The 20,835-nt window shown below is 37.7% G+C and overlaps 1 protein-coding gene across 1 annotated transcript; it reads right to left on the bottom strand.

The window, feature by feature from the left end:
• Positions 1–314: 314 nt before the first annotated feature.
• On the bottom strand, positions 315–10,301 carry LOC306998537 (MAM and LDL-receptor class A domain-containing protein 1). The gene is made up of 24 exons (XM_079612722.1): positions 9,997–10,301; positions 8,758–9,023; positions 8,164–8,220; positions 7,429–7,566; positions 7,008–7,264; positions 6,795–6,879; positions 6,467–6,538; positions 5,885–6,022; positions 5,551–5,807; positions 5,378–5,462; positions 5,134–5,238; positions 4,843–4,980; positions 4,445–4,704; positions 4,246–4,330; positions 3,999–4,106; positions 3,707–3,844; positions 3,363–3,622; positions 3,171–3,255; positions 2,954–3,040; positions 2,668–2,805; positions 2,271–2,530; positions 2,072–2,156; positions 1,867–1,954; positions 315–780 (listed from the first exon to the last, which is right to left on the bottom strand). The coding sequence occupies exons 2-24, from the start codon at positions 8,849–8,851 to the stop codon at positions 744–746; spliced, it is 3,057 nt and encodes a 1,018-aa protein (XP_079468848.1). The 5' UTR covers positions 8,852–9,023; positions 9,997–10,301; the 3' UTR covers positions 315–743.
• Between the last annotated feature and the right edge of the window lie 10,534 nt (positions 10,302–20,835).

Here is a 20,835-nt window from a genome sequence, read left to right as displayed (position 1 = left end):
TAGTTTCTCACAGCACATGTGTACACACATGGCAGTGTCGTGTCGCCTGACTTACCTGATGCCAGGTTCATGTTTCTTTGGTACAGGAGTAGAAAGAGAAGCCAGAAGTGGACAACTAAAACCTTCATCCTCTTCAGGTACGCGTGTCCAATTCAACTGATTTTCTTGCCATTTAACTGTGTTTTCTACTTGATCTGCTAGTTTTCTTGAGGCTACATACTGATTGCATCTTGCTCAGCAGGTTTTGCGGTATATCACTGTCATTATGAAACTATGACAGGAATGCTGTTAAAAAGAGTTAAATAAGCAACAGGACCATCACAAGGTTTGATTGAATGAAATTTAAATGTTTATTAAATGCAAGTCAAAAACATGTTTGTCTCACATATTACGTGCAAACACACACAAACAAAAAACTTTTGACAAAAATAAGTTTACTAGTTTTCAAATGGAACATGTTCATAGTTAAAGTAATGGAGGAACTAGGAGACCTTGTGAACTTGAGAAGAAATTCACTGTGACATTAGGGGTTAACACCTTATCTATAAAAAGCTGATAAGCATTTTGTTGTACATCATATAATGAAATAACTATGTTAGAGGCTGTTATATATAACCGATACTTCCTTGGTAAACAGCAACAGATCTTGCTCAAACTAGTGTGAGTGATTGATGAGTTATGATGTAGAGGAGGTCCATATTGACAGGTGTTGTCAGCTGATTGTTTGCCAAGTATGTTTCAGCTCAAGCCTGAGAATGTTTTTTTAACAGCAAGGACCGCCTGCATATCAAAGATGAAAGAAGAACAATTATACAGATGTCAATTATTTTTGCAAAAAACAAAACAAAAAAACAATAACATTGGCCAACATCACTGGTTCATAAACAGTCTAAAATTGTGAATCATAAAGGCTACTTTAACCTAAAACCTCTCTTAACCAATTAAAATGTGATGAAAAAAATAAAATGCATACTAATATTTTTTTATTACAGGTGACATACAATATTATAATCAAAAAACATTTTTAGTTAAATTTCTTTTTTGCAAACAGTTTGCATAATTTCACCTCATGTCCTATTCCTATATGAACTGATTAATAAACCAAAACATGTAATACAGCAAATGTCTTTCATAAATGTGCAACTGATTAACATGATCACATTTGAGTTTTCTGTCATATACAAGAAGATAGAATTATATTAGGTTTTCTTTGCCTGTACAGAGGCATCTGGAATGGAAGCTTGTTTTCACACAAAAAAAAGGCACGCAATTGTGCAACTGCGTTGTTAAAGTTTTTTTTTCTCAGAATTGCATGATATAAGTCACAATTGTGTTTTATAAATTCAGAATTTAAGGGAAAAATGTCAGAATTGCTGAATATCTCCTTATTCAGGATATGAAATATCCTTATTCAGGATCTGAATATTCTCCTTATATATTTTCTGCAATTCTGACTTTTTTTCCCTTGCAATTCTGACTTTATAAAAGTCTCAACTATCTTTGAATTTTTTTTTTCATGGCAGAAACAAGCTTCCATAATCTGGTGTTCAGATTTTGATGTTGATAAAGTATTTAAGAATTACTCTGACAACTTATGATTAACTTATTTGCCATTAATCAATTAATAATCATATTAAATAAATTGCACAATTTGGTTACTAAATTAATCACTCTCACTCTCACACAGCATAAGATTGCAACAATGTTGCGCATTTTCACATTTTGGTATGTTGCAGCCTTATGCTAAAATGCTTTTAAAATATTTTTTTCACATCAAACTACACTCCATACCCCATAATGACAAAGCAAAAAAGAGATTTGGTAAGGCTGATGTGAAGAAAAAAAAGATTAAGAAAGGCTCTCTACCTTCTTGCTGTGCTTTTGTCATCTGTTGCTTTCCAGTTGTCTCCGAACTCTTTCTTATTTTGTACCTCCTCCCCGTTTGACATTATCTCTGCAGAGTCAGAGAAAGATTTCACTGCGATGCTTAAGAACTGAAGTTACATAATCCGGCTAAATCAATGTATTACTCTTAACATATTAGGTTGATTTTACAGAGTTAGGAACATACCGCTACAGGCTCCTCTGTGCAGTGACACGTCATCAATGGCAACATCTGACCGGGCTGAGCTTCCTCTACGCCCCTCAAAGATCACCTGATAGACCAATTACAAAGTTTACTGTAGATAATTTTTTAGAGTTTAGTATGTTCTCTTTAACATGTGTATTGTTCAAAGAAGAATAAGTAGTTAGTTTTTACTTTTACTGACCTGGAACTTAACATCTGGTCTCAGGTCCACCTGTGCAAGATTCCACATGTTCCCTTGGTCTTCTCTCTTCCTCCACACCTCTTTGGCCACATTGCCATATTGCAGCAGGTAGACGCTCAGTCCCATGGTCCAGCTGGAACCATGCATGTGGTACCAGAACTGAAGACACTGAGGTTGAGGGTCAGCACATTGTGCACTGAGGAGACGGGCAGTGTCTCCATGGACAGCACTGTCACCCTCGATGTACATATAAAAACCACCTGGAAATGTGGATCAGGAGACACTTGAGCAGAGACATTGTCATAGAATATGTGCAACACAAATATTTATTTATTGATGTGAAATATCTGTTATTTTAATGGTGGAATGACCTCAGGATCTAGAAAACCAAACCTACTTCCTGTTGTGTGGTCAGAGGAAGGACCAGTCATTGAAGTAGGGGTGGAGCCTATGTGTCTTGTCCAATCAAAAACATCAGTTGCCAACTGAGTCCAAGCACAAATGTCCTTTTCAAAATCACAGTTGATGCCACAAGCTGGAGGAAATAAGCACATTTAATTTATTATTTCATTACTTTCTTTCTGAAAACAATAGAAGATGCAGAAAATTAATCATGGGAGTGTTATTTTCTGGTACCATCAATCATAACATAATGTGATCAATCACACTGATAGTGAACTTACACGCTGAGGGGTTTGGTATTTCTCTACGTTGGATGGGTGCTGATTGTGGCAATGGGACTGAAGGTGGAGCCACCTGGTTTGGTAGTTCTGAAAGATATTTACAGTTCTTAAATCATTAAGTTAAGAACCCCTTTGAAAAATGTAAAAAAATAAATAATTCTAATGAATTTGACATATTTTAAAGCTGAATGCTTTTTACACACAGTTAGGAACATACCGCTACAGGCTCCTCTGTGCAGTGAGACATCATCAATGGCAACATCTGACCGGGCTGAACTTCCTATACGCCCCTCAAAGATCACCTGATAGAACAATAACATAGATTAGATTAGTTATTATAGTGTTGTATGTTTACTTTACCATGTAAAGCATTTCAAGAACACTAGGTAGTTCTTAAATATTTACTGACCTGGAACTTAACATCTGGTCTCAGGTCCACCTGTGCAAGATGCCACATGTTCCCTTGGTCTTCTCTCTTCCTCCACACCTCTTTGGCCACATTGCCATATTGCAGCAGGTAGACGCTCAGTCCCATGGTCCAGCTGGAACCATGCATGTGGTACCAGAACTGAAGACACTGAGGTTGAGGGTCAGCACATTGTGCACTGAGGAGACGGGCAGTGTCTCCATGGACCGCACTGTCACCCTCAATGTACATATAAAAACCACCTGGAAAAGAAGTTGTGCAACACAGCTTTTGATTTGATGTTGAATATGGTGGATTGACCTCAAGATCTAAAAAACAAGACTTACTTCCTGTTGTGTGGTCAGAGGAGGGACCAGTCATTGATGTAGGGGTGGAGCCTCTGTGTCTTGTCCAATCAAAAACATCAGTTGCCAACTGAGTCCAAGCACAAATGTCCCTTTCAAAATCACAGTTGATGCCACAAGCTGGAAGAAAAGAAGCACATTTTATTAATGATTTCATTAGTCTCTTTCTGAAAACACTGGAAGATGCAGATAATGAATCATGGGAGTGTTATTTTCTGGTATCATCAGTCACAACAGAATGTGCTCACACTGCAGTGGTGGATAGTGAACTTACACTCTGATGAGGTGTTTGGTATTTCTGCAGTTTGGATGGGTGTCGGTTGTGGCATTGTTGCAGCTGGTGGCAATGGGAATGAAGGTGGAGCCACCTGGTTTGGTATTTCTGAAAGATGTGTACAACTCTAACATTAAGTTAAAAGCCTTTATTATGCAAAACGTAATAGTATTTCTACTGAATAAGTTGACTTAAAATTTTAAATCTGAATGTTTTCACTAAGGTCCGCCACAGAGTAGGAACATACCGCTACAGGCTCCTCTGTGCAGTAAGACATCATCAATGGCAACATCTGACCGGGCTGAGCTTCCTCTACGCCCCTCAAAGATCACCTGATAGACCAATTACAAAGATTACTGTAGATGATTTTTTAGAGTTTAGTATGTTCTCTTTAACATGTGTATTGTTCAAAGAAGAATAAGTAGTTAGTTTTTACTTTTACTGACCTGGAACTTAACATCTGGTCTCAGGTCCACCTGTGCAAGATTCCACATGTTCCCTTGGTCTTCTCTCTTCCTCCACACCTCTTTGGCCACATTGCCATATTGCAGCAGGTAGACGCTCAGTCCCATGGTCCAGCTGGAACCATGCATGTGGTACCAGAACTGAAGACACTGAGGTTGAGGGTCAGCACATTGTGCACTGAGGAGACGGGCAGTGTCTCCATGGACAGCACTGTCACCCTCGATGTACATATAAAAACCACCTGGAAATGTGGATCAAGAGACTCTTGAGCAGAGACATTGTCATAGAATATGTGCAACACAAATATTTATTTATTGATGTGAAATATCTGTTTATTTTAATGGTGGAATGACCTCAGGATCTAGAAAACCAAACCTACTTCCTGTTGTGTGGTCAGAGGAAGGACCAGTCATTGAAGTAGGGGTGGAGCCTCTGTGTCTTGTCCAATCAAAAACATCAGTTGCCAACTGAGTCCAAGCACAAATGTCCTTTTCAAAATCACAGTTGATGCCACAAGCTGGAGGAAATAAGCACATTTAATTTATTATTTCATTAGTCTTTTCCTTAAAACAATGGAAGATGCAGATAATTAATCATGGGAGTGTTATTTTCTGGCATCATCAGTCACAACAGAATGTGCTCACACTGCAGTGGTGGATAGTGAACTTACACGCTGAGGTCTTTGGTATTTCTGCAGTTTGGATGGGTGCAGGTTGTGTCATTGTTGCAGCTGGTGGCAATGGGACTGAAGGTGGAGCCACCTGGTTTGGTAATTCTGAAAGATGTGTACAACTCTTAACAAATTAATTACGAATCTTTTTGCAAAACGTAGTAGTCGTTCTACTGAATAGGCTGACTTGTTATTTTTAAATCTGAATGTTTTTACTAAGGTCCGTCACAGAGTTGGAACATACCGCTACAGGCTCCTCTGTGCAGTGAGACATCATCAATGGCAACATCTGACCGGGCTGAGCTTCCTCTACGCCCCTCAAAGATCACCTGATAGAACAATAACATGTCAATAGATTAGCTCTAATAATTTAGTTTATTTTGAAGAAGATTATGTAGTTCTCAAACTTTTCCTGACCTTGAACTTAACATCTGATTTAAGGTCCACCTGAGCAAGATGCCACATATCTCCATGGTCTTCATTCATCTTCCAGACCTCCTTGGCCACATTGCCTTCCAGTATGTGGACGCTCAGTCCCATGGTCCAGCTGGAACCATGCATGTGGTACCAGAACTGAAGACACTGAGGTTGAGGGTCAGCACATTCTGCACTGAGGAGACGGGCCATGTCGCCATAAGTTGCGCTGTCACCCTCGATGTACATATAAAAACCACCTGGACCAAGAAAAGGAGACATCAAAGTAAGGAAATGGTCAAAAATGGTAAATTACAAGATGTAAATATGTACCTACTTCCTGTTGTGTGGTCAGAGGAAGGACCAGTCATTGATGTAGGGGTGGAGCCTGTGTGTCTTGTCCAATCAAAAACGTCAGTCACCATCTGAGTCCAACTGCAGATGTCCTTTTCAAAATCACAGTTCATTCTACAATCTGTCAAAACAAAGCAACCAAATAATTATCATGCCAAGCAGTTAACCACAGTCTGATCCACCAATATTATGCAGCATATGGAAGCCTTTTTAAACATTAAAACTTGCCTCACCTATAAAGTGATGTCTGATTTCTCACAAATCCCTCTTACTTTTCAACCTCTCACTTTTTGGTTGTGTAACGCCCACTTTTCTCAGTTGATTCATTTCACAAGACACTTTTATGTTTTTATTGTGCATTCCCTGAAATAATACCCATGTTCTCTGCCGTTTAAACAACAAAAATGTGTACCGGAACATTTACTTATGAATAATGTTTAGTCCTGCCCAACTTTTTTTCTTATTGAATATCCCATTTTACTTGAAAAATCAACAACAACAGCGTTACAAAAGTATACAGGGTTGTGCATTACTTTTACATAAACATTATTATAGAAAGTCTTACTTGGTTGGGGGTTGATTGAGTTTGTAGTAGTTAGATGGGGTGCCAGAGTTGTCGAGTCTTCTGTGGATGAATCTGCCAATGAGATCAAATCAAATTAACTGAAGTTTGCTTTAATCATGTAATATAAACAATTCAAAAGGATTATACCTTAAGTAAATAAATTAATATCCAGTTAACAACAGCATTTCCAAAGTAGAGTTAGTTTAAGACTGTTCTTAAGAAGTAAAGCTAAAAAAAAAGAGACTAAGTGGACACGGATCATGCCACACAATCAGATTCAACATATTTATAGATCAGTCTGTAATAGATTTATATCTACAACACTTACAATCACATGCACCATACATTATGGCCACATCATCTATGGCCACATCTGAGCTTTGATCTGAGCCCCTGATGCCTTCTATGATGACCTGAAACAGTCCATAAGAGTATTAACAAACAGTCTTTCATCCATCATGTTTGCTTACTTAATTGTGTCCTCTGAATTCATTAAAAAGTAGAATGTGTTGATGTCATATATCCACACACTGTAACTTACCTGGAATGGCTGTTGTGGTTGGATTTCAACCTGGCCTTGGTACCAGCTGTTGCCCTGTTTGTTGGTTCTGGACCATATTTTGATGGCACGGTTGTTCTCATATATGTAGAGGTTGAGAGACATAGCATTTGCCAGACCGTACATGTGGAACCAGAAACTCAAACACTGCCTGCCGGAAGTGTTGCAGACAGGACTCATCATTCGGGCTGAGTCGCCATGGACCACACTATCCCCCTCAATATACATGTAGAAGCCACCTATATATAACAGCCAGAGAAGTGAATGAGACAGTAAACCCAGTTTTCAGTTATTTTACCCAGGTATTGACTGGGACACGGACCCAATGTCTACATGAAATCTGCTCCACAGAATCCCATCGTCTACTTCATATTTTATGAACCAATTTTCCCAGCAAACTTACTTCCTGTGGTGTGGTCACTGGGTGGACCAGTGAAGTTTGATGGCGTTGTCCCTGACCATCTGGTCCAATCAAAACTGTCTTGGATAAGTTGTGCCCACCCACATTCATCCTGATCAAAGTTACAGCTCCACAGGCAACCTGTATGATGACAAAGGAATTAAAAAAAATTATATACACTGCTCGGCCAGAATTTTTTATAAATAAATCACTGTTTGGATTTAAATAGGCAAGAGCTTAAATTCATTGAAAGTCTTTATGATGTGCGGGAGTAGTGCAAGATCTTGACCAAAAATTGATGCACCTCTTGATGGAAATGTCATCACAACATTTATTTCCATCAAGAGGTGCATACATTTTTGGTCAAGATCTTGTATTGACAAGAGTCCAGCACTCTGTAAAGTCTCCTCCAGCACATCCCAAAGACTTTGAATTTAAGATCTGGACTCGGAGATGCTAATTCATGTGTGAAAATGATTCTTCATTCTCCCTCAGTCTCAACCCTTCTTTCGCAATTTGAGCTTGATTAATCTTGGCTATGTCATCCTGGAATATGGCCATGATGTTTCTTCCCACACTCCATCAATTAGGGTTAGAAGAAGGTGTTGCCAAACATGTAACATAGAAACATCCTAATCACTGCAAAAATTAAGCATTTTAAATCCAAACAGCATTTTTATTTTATTTTATTTTGGCTGGGCAGTATATACATAAAGAAAGAGATAAAAGACTGCTTACTTGCAGATGGTGGGGATGGTGTGGGGTTGTCTGTTGTTGGTGGTGAAGGATTGACAACTGTATGGAAGCAGAAAAAGTTCAGAGATTTAAGGTTTCATTTTAGTTGTTGCCTTACCGTTTTTTCATCTAATATACTGAAAGAAAGAAATGATTTAGCAAACTCCTATGTTAAGTCAAGGCAGGGTTATTTATGTAGTACATTTCATACAATGATAATTGTTTTACATAAGCAATAAATAAAATAAAAATATATAAAAAACATGTAAATGTTAAGTTGAAAATTATTTTAGAATATATTAAAGTGAATAAAAAGTTAAAATAAAATAAAAAGATACAGACACATATATATATATATATATATATATATATATATATATATATATATATATATATATATTTTTTTTTTTTTTTTTTTATAAATGTGCAGCACAATGAACAGCTAAAAAAATAAATAATAATATATATATATTTATATATATATATATATATATTTTTTTTTTTTTTCCAGATTTGAACAGGACAAATGTTTAATAAGACAAATATGATTTTAGAATTTGATAAAACGATATGTAGAATAAAAAACGATGCACTTACAACAGAAGGTGTGATTTCTCCAGTCTGGCAGAAACACCTCTGCTATCTCACAAGCAGACACATAGTCCTCCAAAGAGGTGCAGAGCAGAGCCATGTCCCCCTGGGAAATACAGTAATCAGAAACGCAGCTGCTGACGTAGATCTGTGGTGGAACGAACCAGTGGCACTCTTTGAAAGCATCTTCAAACAGTTCACTGCACTTTGTATATGCATCATCCTCCAGGTCTGGATGACAAGCAGGGGGGTCTGGAGAGCCATCACTGCAACTGGGAAAAAAAGTTAATATTACAACGTAGCTTTTGATAATAATAAATGGATACACAAATCATTAATTAATTAAAATATGTGGCAGACATTTTTATTCCCCTTTGTAATTGGCATATGATGAATCAATCACTGTCACATCCCCAGTTTAAAGGGATAGCTCACCCAAAAATGTTACATAGCCCATGATTTACTCACCCTCAAGTCATCCTAGGTGTAAATGACATTCTTCTTTCAGACAAATACAATCGGAGTTATATAAAAAATGTCCAGGCTCGTCCAAGCTTTATAATGGCAGTAATTGGATGTATATTTTTTTTTTAAGTCCATCAAAGTGGATCCATCCATGATAAAAGAGCTTCACATGGCTCTGGGGTGTTAAAGGCCTTCTGAAGTGAAGCGATGCGTTCGTGTAAGAAAAATATCCATTTTTAAAACTTTATCGACTAAAATAACTAGCTTCCGACTAAAATAACTAATATACACATGACTTAAGGGTGAGTAAATCATGGGCTAATTAAAATTTTTGGGTGAACTATCCCTTTAAATTCGCTTGGTAAATGAAACGTGAACGATTCATTACTGAATCATTCAAAGCGGGTTTGTGAACAGGATCAGCCAATTCATTACATTACGATTCATTCACGAATCGGTCATTGCTACATCGCCAAAAAAAGCTTGAGTGAATGTAATTTGCAGAGAATAATAACTTAAATGTCGGTCTGTTTATCTCACTATCATATGGCTTAATATGAATTAGCCTATGTTGTTTTTTGCAACCTGAATGCCCCGTACTCATGATGAATTAACTATCCCTTTAAATAGTCAGGCGCCAATTTTTTTTTAAAGAGTTTAAAAAAAAAGATATTTTCCTTTTTTTGTTTGCTTGAGGGGGATAGTTTGTCATTTTTTAAGGATTCAGCTGAATATTTTAGGACTTATTACGAATTCTGCGAGGATTCAGTGAGCTCTTACGGCCAGTCACTGTCTTTGGTGTTCCAGCTGCTGGCGAACTCGTGCGAATCTGCTACTGTGTTGCCGTCGGGTGTCAGAAAATCGTCAAACTGAGTTCCGGAGTAGGTGCCGCACAGGCCGCACAACACTCCTCGGTAGCGTTCATCCACCTGGACGAACAGCCTGGCGTTTCCAAACAGCAGCCTCAGACCGAAGTTTGTATCAACTTGGGCGTAAGGTCCTGACTGAGACACAGACACAGAAGAACCAAACTCCACGGGGAGGCGGAGCTGACTACCGTTTACCTGGAGGGGGGGAAGGAAGAAAACAAGGTGAGGAATTTTTCAGTGCACTCATGAAGCCTACGAAGAACATGTCAAAAGTAAAAGATAGCTGTATTTAGGACCATTAAAATGTACGATTATTTTTATGACCAAAATGTAAAATTTGTATTAATTAGCATGATATATTTAGGTTACTGTAACTACAATTACTGTTAGGCCTTTTCCACATTACGATGGAATATGACGAGATATATATATTTTTTGCATTACAGTATTGAGGCAATGTACTTATCCCACGGTTTCACAGACAATGCTTAAACCAATTCCCAGACAAAAATGCATGTTTGAGGTACCTTAACTGAAAGCAACTTGCACTGACATATCTTGTCATATAATATTTCATTGTTTTGTCTGAAGATGCACACCAGAAATGTTGTTTTCTAAGACACATTATAAAAGATACTTAAATGTCCTAATTGAACTAAGGCCTAATCCTGACTTAATCTAAGCTTTATTTGTGAAACCAGGCCTTCATGTCTTAAATTGTCACCATGGGTAAAAAAATGGTCAATGGTGCTAAAGTAAGCTTCATTTTCTATGTGGAAAATATAATATATATATTTTTTCTTGTGATTTTGGATTAAAATGACAGGTGCATATTTTTAAAAGGATATTTGTGATGTTCAGCTTTTAAGACTGGGGCATTATACAAAATGTAATATGATAACATTGATTCTGCCAAAATACTGTTTATCTATTCTGCTATAAAATCATGATACATTTAATGTAGGATTTTCTTCAAACAGTCTAAGATGCTTTCATAATCTTATGTCATTAAAAAAAATGTATTTGTTACTGGCAGCTGATGCCAAGTTGGCACAGTTGTATTGTAGTAAACATAACTGGAGTAACTTTGGTAATTGCTGGGAACTATGTTAGAATAGTAAATGTTTGATAATGGATATTTTATAATAGTCCCAAATCATTGTCAGTCATAAAAATGTGCTTAGATTTGTTAAAACTGGGTCATGCATTTGCTAGCACATTGTTTTATCTTTAATTTAAGGGCCAGAGAGTGTTGTGTTCCTGATAAGATCAGTTAAAGTGTCTGGAGTCGCTAAAGCGCTTTGATTGAATACTTTTTTTTAAGTGACCGGCTTAAACCTGCATATCAGAAATCTGATTATGTCAAGCAGAAGTCACTATCAGGACACTCCTCAAATGTTATCATTTAAATTATGGCATATTATGTCATAAGCAAACATATTTCTTATCACTTGCCTTTAAAATATGAAAATTTTACTTACTGTAAACACTAATTATGAGTCATACATTCTAGATGGCAGCTCCTGGCAACAGTTTTTCCACGAACTGCCCATGTATATCATGAAGATTAGGGAAGTGCTACGTGGAGAACTATGTGGAGGCCTCATAAACTTCCCCTCACTGTACTCTACAATAGTTAGTTTACTTGTCTGGTTCTCTGATCATATCTTTCTTCCTCTAGTTTCTGATCACTTATCTAATCACCAGATAGGCATTGATGTGTAAATGTGTACCAGTGGCGATTTCTTTAAGACTGCAAGGGAAGCTCGGCTTCCCCTATAATGTCCACAATTAATGGTCAAATATATGTACTATTTTGTTAACATTTTATTGACTAAAAATGCTTTAGAACGCGTTCATCTCGAAGACGAGTTCGTTCAGAATCAGCTGCTGGTCAGCTGACTCGATTTCCTTCTCATTAATTCCCGTGGCGTCACAGTGCATTTCCCTGTTGAAGCCGAGCGTCCATTGACTTCAATGGGGCTGCTTTGAACAGTTTTTTTCAGTGCTCCGAAACTAGACGGTCATTGGATAAATGCTGCGATTATGTCCCGCCCACGGACGCTCAGCGTCTCTGGGGGGAATGGAGAAGTGGGCGGGCCCGGACTCCGGGCGTCTGCGTGGTGATTGGAGGGTCTGTCATCTCCTTTTGATTGACAGAATTTCTGCCAATAGCTGAAGCTATTCGAGCTCAGTGAAAAGTAAACCGAAAATTGCTTTTCTCACGCAGGGAAAAATCGCGAAGCAAAGAGGACACTGACACTGACAGACAACAAAGAGAAGGTTACTTTTGATAAGCAAATTCTCAGCTCTCCGATTCTGTAATTTGTATTACGAAATTCAAACAATAAATATCGCTTTAGCACTTGTAAATGTGACGTGACAGATCATCTCTCACTCTTTACAACCAGTAAATAATAAATAAACACGAACCAGCATGTTGAAAGATCCAGTACAACTTACCAAAATGTATATGCCTCATACTTAATATCGAGCAATCAGTGTTTTTCAACGCGGAAAGAGGTCAATAACACAGCTGGAGAAAAATGTCACAACGTTTAGGTTTAACGTACATTATCTCAGGATCAAGAAAGCCATTTAATAACCATTGCACGTTAGTTAGCTAGAAAAATTAGCTACAGAGAGGAGTATTTTGCTAAATATGTGCACTGTATGACATATTTATATTATATTTGTATTATATTTAATTTGAGTTGTTATTTAACCTTTAATAATAATACCAGCTGACAGGGCTCTCTGTATGTTTACAGCATTAGATGAGATTTTTTTTCTTGAAAAAAAAATGAATGTAGGTTAGGCTACCTAATATTTATCCAAATGAATCGATATTGAATCAAGATCCGAATAAAATCAAAAGAATAAAATTGAATTGAAATGAAATCGTGTGTCAAGCAATAAAATCAGTAGTCTACAGTCATTGTACCATGTAAACATTGTAACATGTTTTTACTAAACTTAATAAAATTCTGTTTAATTACCTAATGTTTTGACAATCACGATACACATATTTTGATGGAAGTTTTGGACCATTTTTATGATGTAGGCTGAAAATGAGCTTCCCCTCTTTGAAAGACCAGCAGCCGCCACTGATGTGTACAGTTGTCTGTATGATGTTACCAAAATACATTTCCTTACTCCGTACAAAATGACTTAAGATATTAAGTCTTGTTTTCTAAAAAACCCCAGAAAAGTGTAATTGAGTGAGTTCATGCTTATAATAAAAAAAACTATATCTGCCAATGCGGTCAAGTTCAAAGGAAAATAAGATTTTTTTTATTGTTGTTCTTTTTCTTTTTTTTTAAGCAAGACTTTAGATCTCAGGTCATTTTGCTTCTCAAGTACCGGTAAATGTTTTTTCTTGTTTAGATATTTATACTGGAAAGCAAGACAAAATGACTGAGTAAAAAATTACTGGAAGTTTCATTCAATCTTTTTGGACTGGGTAGTTTTGAGTTTGAAAGTTATTTTTAAGTTTTCACAGTAAGCTGGAACAACAAGATCTCATTCCTCATGAAATAATTCCTTTGGTGTGCATATGTGCTATGGACATTTGTTAATAATGATGAGACTTAAAATGGTTAAATGTGCATGGTCTATTTGTGGTGTAACGGAATAAATAGTTAAATAAATAAACGGTGATAATATGGCCAATTCCTAAAGAATGGCAAAAACAAAACACTCACATAAACCAGCTTGTTCTTCCCGATGACAATGTGCAGGCCTTCCATATCAAGAGCTACAGAGTTAAGAGAGGAAGTTGCAGAGTTGTTCCGTCCCTCATTTCGTGCGGTTATTGTGAACTGGGTGTCAGTAGGCCCACAGGTCTTTGCTATTGTGTAGTTGCAGGTGCCCCAGAAGGAGTAGGCCTTGCCATCGAAACTGATGTAATGGGGGTCACCGTAGACACTGCAGGTCACCGGACTGGACGGGAAGCAACCTTTGACACCGTCTTTAACCACGCACACTTCATCAGCCGTGCAGGAAGCTGATGTACAGTGAATGTTCCCATGGCCCAAACACTGGCACTGTTGCTCACATTCACCCTCCATAAATGTCTCACTGATCTGGATAGGACAAGATGAGAAAGATTTATGGACACATATACAAATTACTAATTTACAGACACCTATGAAAATGAATAGTAATAAAAAAGTATTATATATATATATATATATTTATATATACATGGCTAAGCTTATTTACCGAATAATGCTGTCCATTAGCCCAACATCCACAGTCTTTAGCTTGCACACATGCTCCTCCGCTGAGCATGAAGCCATCGTCACACTCGCAACGCTCCTCACATATCCCACAAGGCCCTGTGGTGTCCAGGCTGGAGCAGGTCTTGGGACAGCCACTGGCACAGGCGTTATGGTGGCTGTGTAGGCCACATGACACCGCTACAGCAGAAACCAGAAGAATCAAACATAATTCATCAAAAATAAATGTACAGTACGTTTCCCAGTGCCTTGTTAGATTTACAGGAATGTACGTTTCCCAGTCCGATTGATTTACAGTATGTTTCCCAGTCCATGTTATATTTACAGTACGTTTCCCAGTGCCTTGTTAGATTTACTGTATGTTTGCCAGTGCCTGATAGATTTACAGTATGTTTCCCAGTGCCTTGTTAGATATACAGTATGTTTCCCAGTGCCTTGTTAGATATACAGTATGTTTCCCAGTGCCTGATAGATTTACAGTATGTTTCCCAGTGCCTTGTTAGATATACAGTGTTTCCCAGTGCCTGATAGATTTACAGTATGTTTCCCAGTGCCTTGTTAGATATACAGTATGTTTCCCAGTGCCTGATAGATTTACAGTATGTTTCCCAGTGCCTTGTTAGATATACAGTATGTTTACCAGTGCCTGATAGATTTACAGTATGTTTCCCAGTGCCTGATAGATTTACAGTATACGTTTCCCAGGGCCTTTGTGGTTTGTAATGGAAAGTTACGGGTCAGCTGGTGAAGGTGTGGGAGAATATTAATTAATAACCAGTGAGTAAGTCTCGTACTTCTGTGTGCATTGTTAGGTGGAGACTGGACTGCTGATTACAGAGGTCTGAGATAGGCCTTTTGCTCAACAGTGGCTTAAATCAGGTAGTCTGATCTGACACGTCAAGCCTTAATTAATATTTATGATTTGCTTAACAATACTGGCAGTACTTGAATTGCTTGTCTGTATTCTTGTCCATTGTTTCTTAGCCTTGAGTGGAGATGAGATAATAAGGCTTTAAAGCAATATTCAAGGTTAAATGCATTTTGATAGAGCTCAAGGCCCGTTTCACACGTGCTGTGCGTGAGCAACAGTGTGTTCATTTTTTGTTGATATTTGATGCTTAATTTTTTCTGCCTATTTTAAGATGTGAACCTGAGAAGGTTAATTTGTTAAAAACTTAAAGCGATTGTGAGATATAAGTTAAATGCATCTGAGGCATTTTAATAGCAAAATTAAGAGCTCCATCCCCTTTTTTGTGACCAAATTTAACAGATAAACTTTTTAAAGTTGTGATTATCAGTCCGCATGACATTCACACCGATGTTTTTAATCAAGCAATTTGGATATTATTATTATCTCTATTAAATGAATAATGAATATTTCTAAAGTATTTTTTTTTTTATATAGTAACCAAAGATTGATTTTGCTGCATTCACACAGTGAACTAAGGTGTTGAAATCACTGGATACTTGCGTAAACAGTGCGGTGCTTCACTCTGAAAAGAGGAGCATGACATACTGGATACTTTTTTAGTTTAATTGAAGCCTTTTTATGATTTGAATATCACACTAAGCCATATCATAATTTTAGGTCATTTTACACATGCTTTGCCAAAGAAATGGCACAAATCATGCAATTTTTTATCTTATGAGAAGTGGAGATATCCTGGAATTTGATCATAATATTGGTTCTTGCTAGTGCACTTTTTACATGGACCAAAGTCCACCATCAATAATTATGTCAGTAAAGCATAATCAATGTGTATTCGCCTATAAAAGTCCATTTAAAAAGACAACTTTAGAGATCAAATAATAATAAACAGATTTAACTGATTTACTGATTTTACTAGTCAAGTTTGAGTTTTATTTATCCTAAAATGTTTTTTTTGTTGATAATTTTAGCTATTGTTAGCCACTTACGACAGAATGTTGAGTTCCTCCAGTCCGCAACAGAGATCCCAACTTTGTCGCAGGTGGCACTGAACGCCTCAATTGCATTGCAGAGTTCAGCAGGATCTCCGTGAGTTGTACACATATCGAACATGCAGTTTTGGAAGAAACTATCTGTATTGAGAACAGATGAGCATGCTGAGAATGGTCCCCGTCTGGATGTCAGCAGACCGCAGTAAACCTCGCTGGCGTACTGCTGCTCCTCTACACCTGTACAGACCCTAGGCAGGGTCGGCTCATCACACGCGTTCTGCCCTAAAACATGAGCATCCTGCACAAGTGACCCGTCTAGGACCATCAAGTCGTCTTCTGTCTCCTGGTTGAAGTTGCCGCACATGCCACAGATTCTGTTCGAGTAATGGCTGGGAATGATCACTTGAACGGCACCGGAATGCATGTAGAAGATAGACAGTTTGAAATCTGTTCGAAGGACCAAAGCATCTCCCTGGACATTAACCGTAACTCTATTTCCATTCATGCGTAGAGGGAGATACTTCCAGATCCCATTAACCTGATTTGAACAACAACAATAGAATGTGGTTAAGACAAAAATTTTAATCATAAAATGTGGTTAGCCGATGTATTTCTAAGGCAGATATATCGGCTGATATTTGGTATTTTTCAATTGCCGGCATAGACTCTTTCTCTGGACACGCACAACTGACAAACATTCAATCCTTGATTTCAAAGTTGTGCTATATATCCAGTTGGCCACTATGTCGTATTCATGTCATATTCAATATAAAATTAGCGTTACCTTGTCTTTACTTGAGAAAATATGATTCCCAGTGCACACAGACTTACCAGATTACTGAGTGCACTGGTTAGGAGCATTGTTTACTTCCGTTTTATGTATTTATATGTGGAAAATGATATTGTAGGATAAGGATTACAGAATCAAGACCTTTAAATCTAAAGATTAAAAGTTAATTTTTCAGATTTTTCATAAGTTCAAAATCATTTTCGATTTCTTTCTTTCTAATTCAATAAATATTTCAAATAAATATAGATTCAATTCCAGAAATTGTTATTCATGTTTTTTTTATTATCTTTAAATTAAACAAACCCAATTTCCCCACCATTGACATAATTTACCGCCATTTATGAGACAACGCTTCCCCGCCATTGATCGAATTTTCTGTCTTTCTGTTTTTTCGCTATTATGTAAGAGTAAGTTCTTCTGAAAGAGTAGATATTATTAGCCAAAACACAGGCAAAAGGAGCAGAAACAAACAATAAAAGCATAGCTTATGCTTGTTTTAGTCTTTGAAAAAAAAGTTTTATCAGGTTTTTGTTAAAAATATTGCTTTTTTTATGAAGCTTAAAGGTACACTGTGTTGGAATTTCTCCCATCTAGCGGTGAAATTGTATTTAGCATTCAAACGAATAGTGCTCTCTAGCGCCTTGCTTTTTCAAATGCGTGTTGATGCCAATGAGCTATGAAAACATGTCTTCCAATAGCACTTCCTCGAGTTTTCTTTTGGGTGATGAGGTTCGTTATTTCAAACAAACTGCAACTTGACACACAATGAACAAACGAATGTTACCGTATGAATCACAGACTGTAAAAAGCATCTCCTGTAGGTCGACATAAGTATGATGTAGGATCCTGCATTATGAAGTACCGTCCAGTGTAGCCTTTCAATTTTTCCGGGACCGTGACAAGCGCCTCTCACTGATCTCCTTGTCCGGTTCAGCTGGTTTCAGTCACGTGATGCTGGCTCTGAACGAAAACACGTTGTGGAAACGCGCTGAGGTAGGCTAGTGCTTTTTGTCCCTCTCTGCTATTATAGTTTTTCAAAATGGCGGAACGACATGAAAGCCTTCTTGGACTTACCCGTGCAATGTAAATAAAGATAAGAAATCCTTTGCTTATGAGGATAAGTCAGATAATTGGCAAAGGTAATTTGACACAAATGAGGACATATTTATGAATAAAGACATTGATTTCAGCTAATAAAATACTTAAACTACACAGTGTACCTTTAACATTCAAGTATTGTTAAAAACAATGCAAAAAACTACAATGAAACTTTTTTTTTGAAAAGCAGAGGCTCTGTTCTTTCTTTTGACATAATGCATGTTCAGATATTCATGTATCAAAATATTCTGGGGGCCATTAGATTTTTGTGACTGGCAACTTTTAAAAAAAAACGCTGACGGGGAAAGAGTTAAATGTGATATATCGGCTTTATATCTCTAAATATCTCTCTAAGATATCGGCATCGCTATTGGCATTGGTCATTAAAAAGCAAGAAATCAATATCACTCAACGACTAATTGTGGTTGATCGCTCACCATGACTCTGCTCCTCTCTGTCCTCAGCATGGCCACTCTCAGACCACGGATGTTGACATTCACCTGCTGAATGGAGGAGACGTGCAAGTCCCCTTTTCTCTCATTCTGCACCTCTACCGCAAACTCCGTAAGCAACCCTGAAGCATCGCACACCTTTGACAAAACGTAGGTACAAGGACTCTCAAACTGGAAGCTGACCCCATCAAAAGTAGTGTAATGTGGGTCAGAGGCCACATGGCAGGTGCCAAAGGTGTCGTTGGACCAGGGGATGTGAGAACAGACGAGTTGCTCATCAGTGCAGGTGCAATGAGTGCTTTCATAAGTCCAAAATGTGCCTCTTCGCTGACATTGTGGCCCTGTGGATGGGAGTGGCGTACTGCACTTTACTATTTCACAAAGGCTAATGTGGTGATGATATATCTCAGTGTTAGCCTGAAGATGTTTTTATGTTGCTAAATGACATAATTCTAGGTCAGAATAATAATGACCCTACCGCATTGTCCCCTCCGGACTCCCATTCTGTCAAAGGCAGTTTCCTCACCCTCATGCCGTCCTTGTGATAGCTCAAAAATAACCTGCCAGAAGCACAATTACAGTTGCAGTGAGTAACAGTGATTCTTCAGTGCTTGCAAAAGGCCAAAATGTACCTATTTGTGCACATTACGTTCACAGATGCTCATGCTTTCTTATCAAACAAATTAAGAAATTCTTGCAGTGCTTTAAGACGGCAGACAGCTTATCATAGTGCTAAAAGAGAACTCTTGGAGGTTTTTCCGAAGGGATCCCACTTAATCAGTCTTCATTGGTGAATTGTGTTATTTTTTTTTATACTTTTTTTGCAGGACCACCAATTATTTATTTATTTACGTTTTGCACTCAAAACTATGGAGCCCCTAAAGGGACATGGTGATGGGGGAAAAAATTATTAAGCCAATGCTTTTGCGTTCTCACAAATTATTTTTGCGTTCCCCCGAGAAGCTTTGCGTTTGCTCGCAAAACCTCTGCGAGGGAATGGAAAGGTTTTTGCAAGCGAATGCAAACGTTTTGAAATTAAATATATTTTTTCCTCCCATCTCAAATTCTTTCCACCACATAGCCTTTTAGGGGCTCTGTACATTTGTGCACAGATGCTTTCTTATCGAACAACTTACAGAAATGTTATAGTACTTTAAGATGGCAGACAGCTTATCATACAATTCTCCTAGAAATCCAAGACTCCTAGAAAACTCTTGGTGGTTTTTCAAAGGGATCGTACTTTATTATTAATCATTGGTATTTGTATGTTTTTTTTGTATCTTTATTGTATATCTCCAAAAATGCTCATTGGACACCAGCCATTGATGAATGTTGGATTAATTTCTATTGTTCGGTTTCCACTGGCATTACCGTGATTTTTCATTGTTTAATTGATTAAGTTTGGTGGTTTTGGTTGCAAAACTTTTAAACATATGCACATTTGCATTGTTCTCTAAAATGTTTCAAACAAACCCTTACCTTTTACCATGATCTGCTATCTCTCACCATAAAGATCCCAACACCTAAATCTGAATCTTTAAGTTGCTCTACCTGGATGTTGTCGGATTGCTTTGTCAGAGGGATGAAAACTTGTCTCCAGTCTCCACTGCTAGAAGTCTCTGAGGTCCAAATCAGTGTCTGCAGAATGTCCTTCACTACCAAAACTTTGAGTTCAGAACTCTTCTGGTTGGGTTTATGGTACCAGAACTCCAGGCAAGAGTCTTCTGAGATATCAAGAAATCCACTCTTGTGACGAAACACACCAGTTGGACTCACGGGTTGGAGAGCGGTTTCCTCTGTAGCACATAGACAAAAAGAAAAAACATGCATACATTTAAGTGATTTAAAAGAGAGCTGATAGGTTTTTTTTTCAGTGAAGAGTTTCACCGCTTTTCAAAGTTTGTGATTTTCCCCTAAGTATGCTAATACTTTAGTTTTACTGCTTGGTTTGTGGGTTTCACAGGTATCCTGATACATTGAGCTGCTTATGTGAGCTGTACAAGTTCGAATACGGCTTGCGTTGTTACCTCCCCGTGCCTATAGGTGGGACAAACGCCCAGAAAACCCAGCCGTTTCATTGTCAGTTTTTCATTAAACATTGAGTTGGTCATGCTTTCATTGCATTGTGGCAAGCACAGGCTGTATTAGTTACATGCATTTCGTTTATAGATTGGAAAAGCATGCTGTCATAAAAATGATCATCACCCGCTTGCATACTAAAAGCTTACATGTGCCACAGGTTAGACTCT

The sequence above is a fragment of the Phoxinus phoxinus genome (assembly GCF_949152265.1).
Source record: "Phoxinus phoxinus genome assembly, chromosome: 5".
NCBI lineage: Eukaryota > Metazoa > Chordata > Actinopteri > Cypriniformes > Leuciscidae > Phoxinus > Phoxinus phoxinus.
This window is presented reverse-complemented; position numbering and strand designations above follow the sequence as displayed.

Coding starts and splice junctions, on each gene's coding strand:
- LOC306998537 (XM_079612722.1), bottom strand. CDS start 8,851: ATGGCTCTGCTCTGCACCTCTTTGGAGGACTATGTGTCTGCTTGTGAG. Junction 6,023..6,466: donor CTCAATCAACCCCCAACCAA/GTAAGACTTTCT, acceptor TTGTTTTGACAG/ATTGTAGAATGAACTGTGAT. Junction 1,955..2,071: donor GCACAGAGGAGCCTGTAGCG/GTATGTTCCTAA, acceptor CTGACTCTGCAG/AGATAATGTCAAACGGGGAG.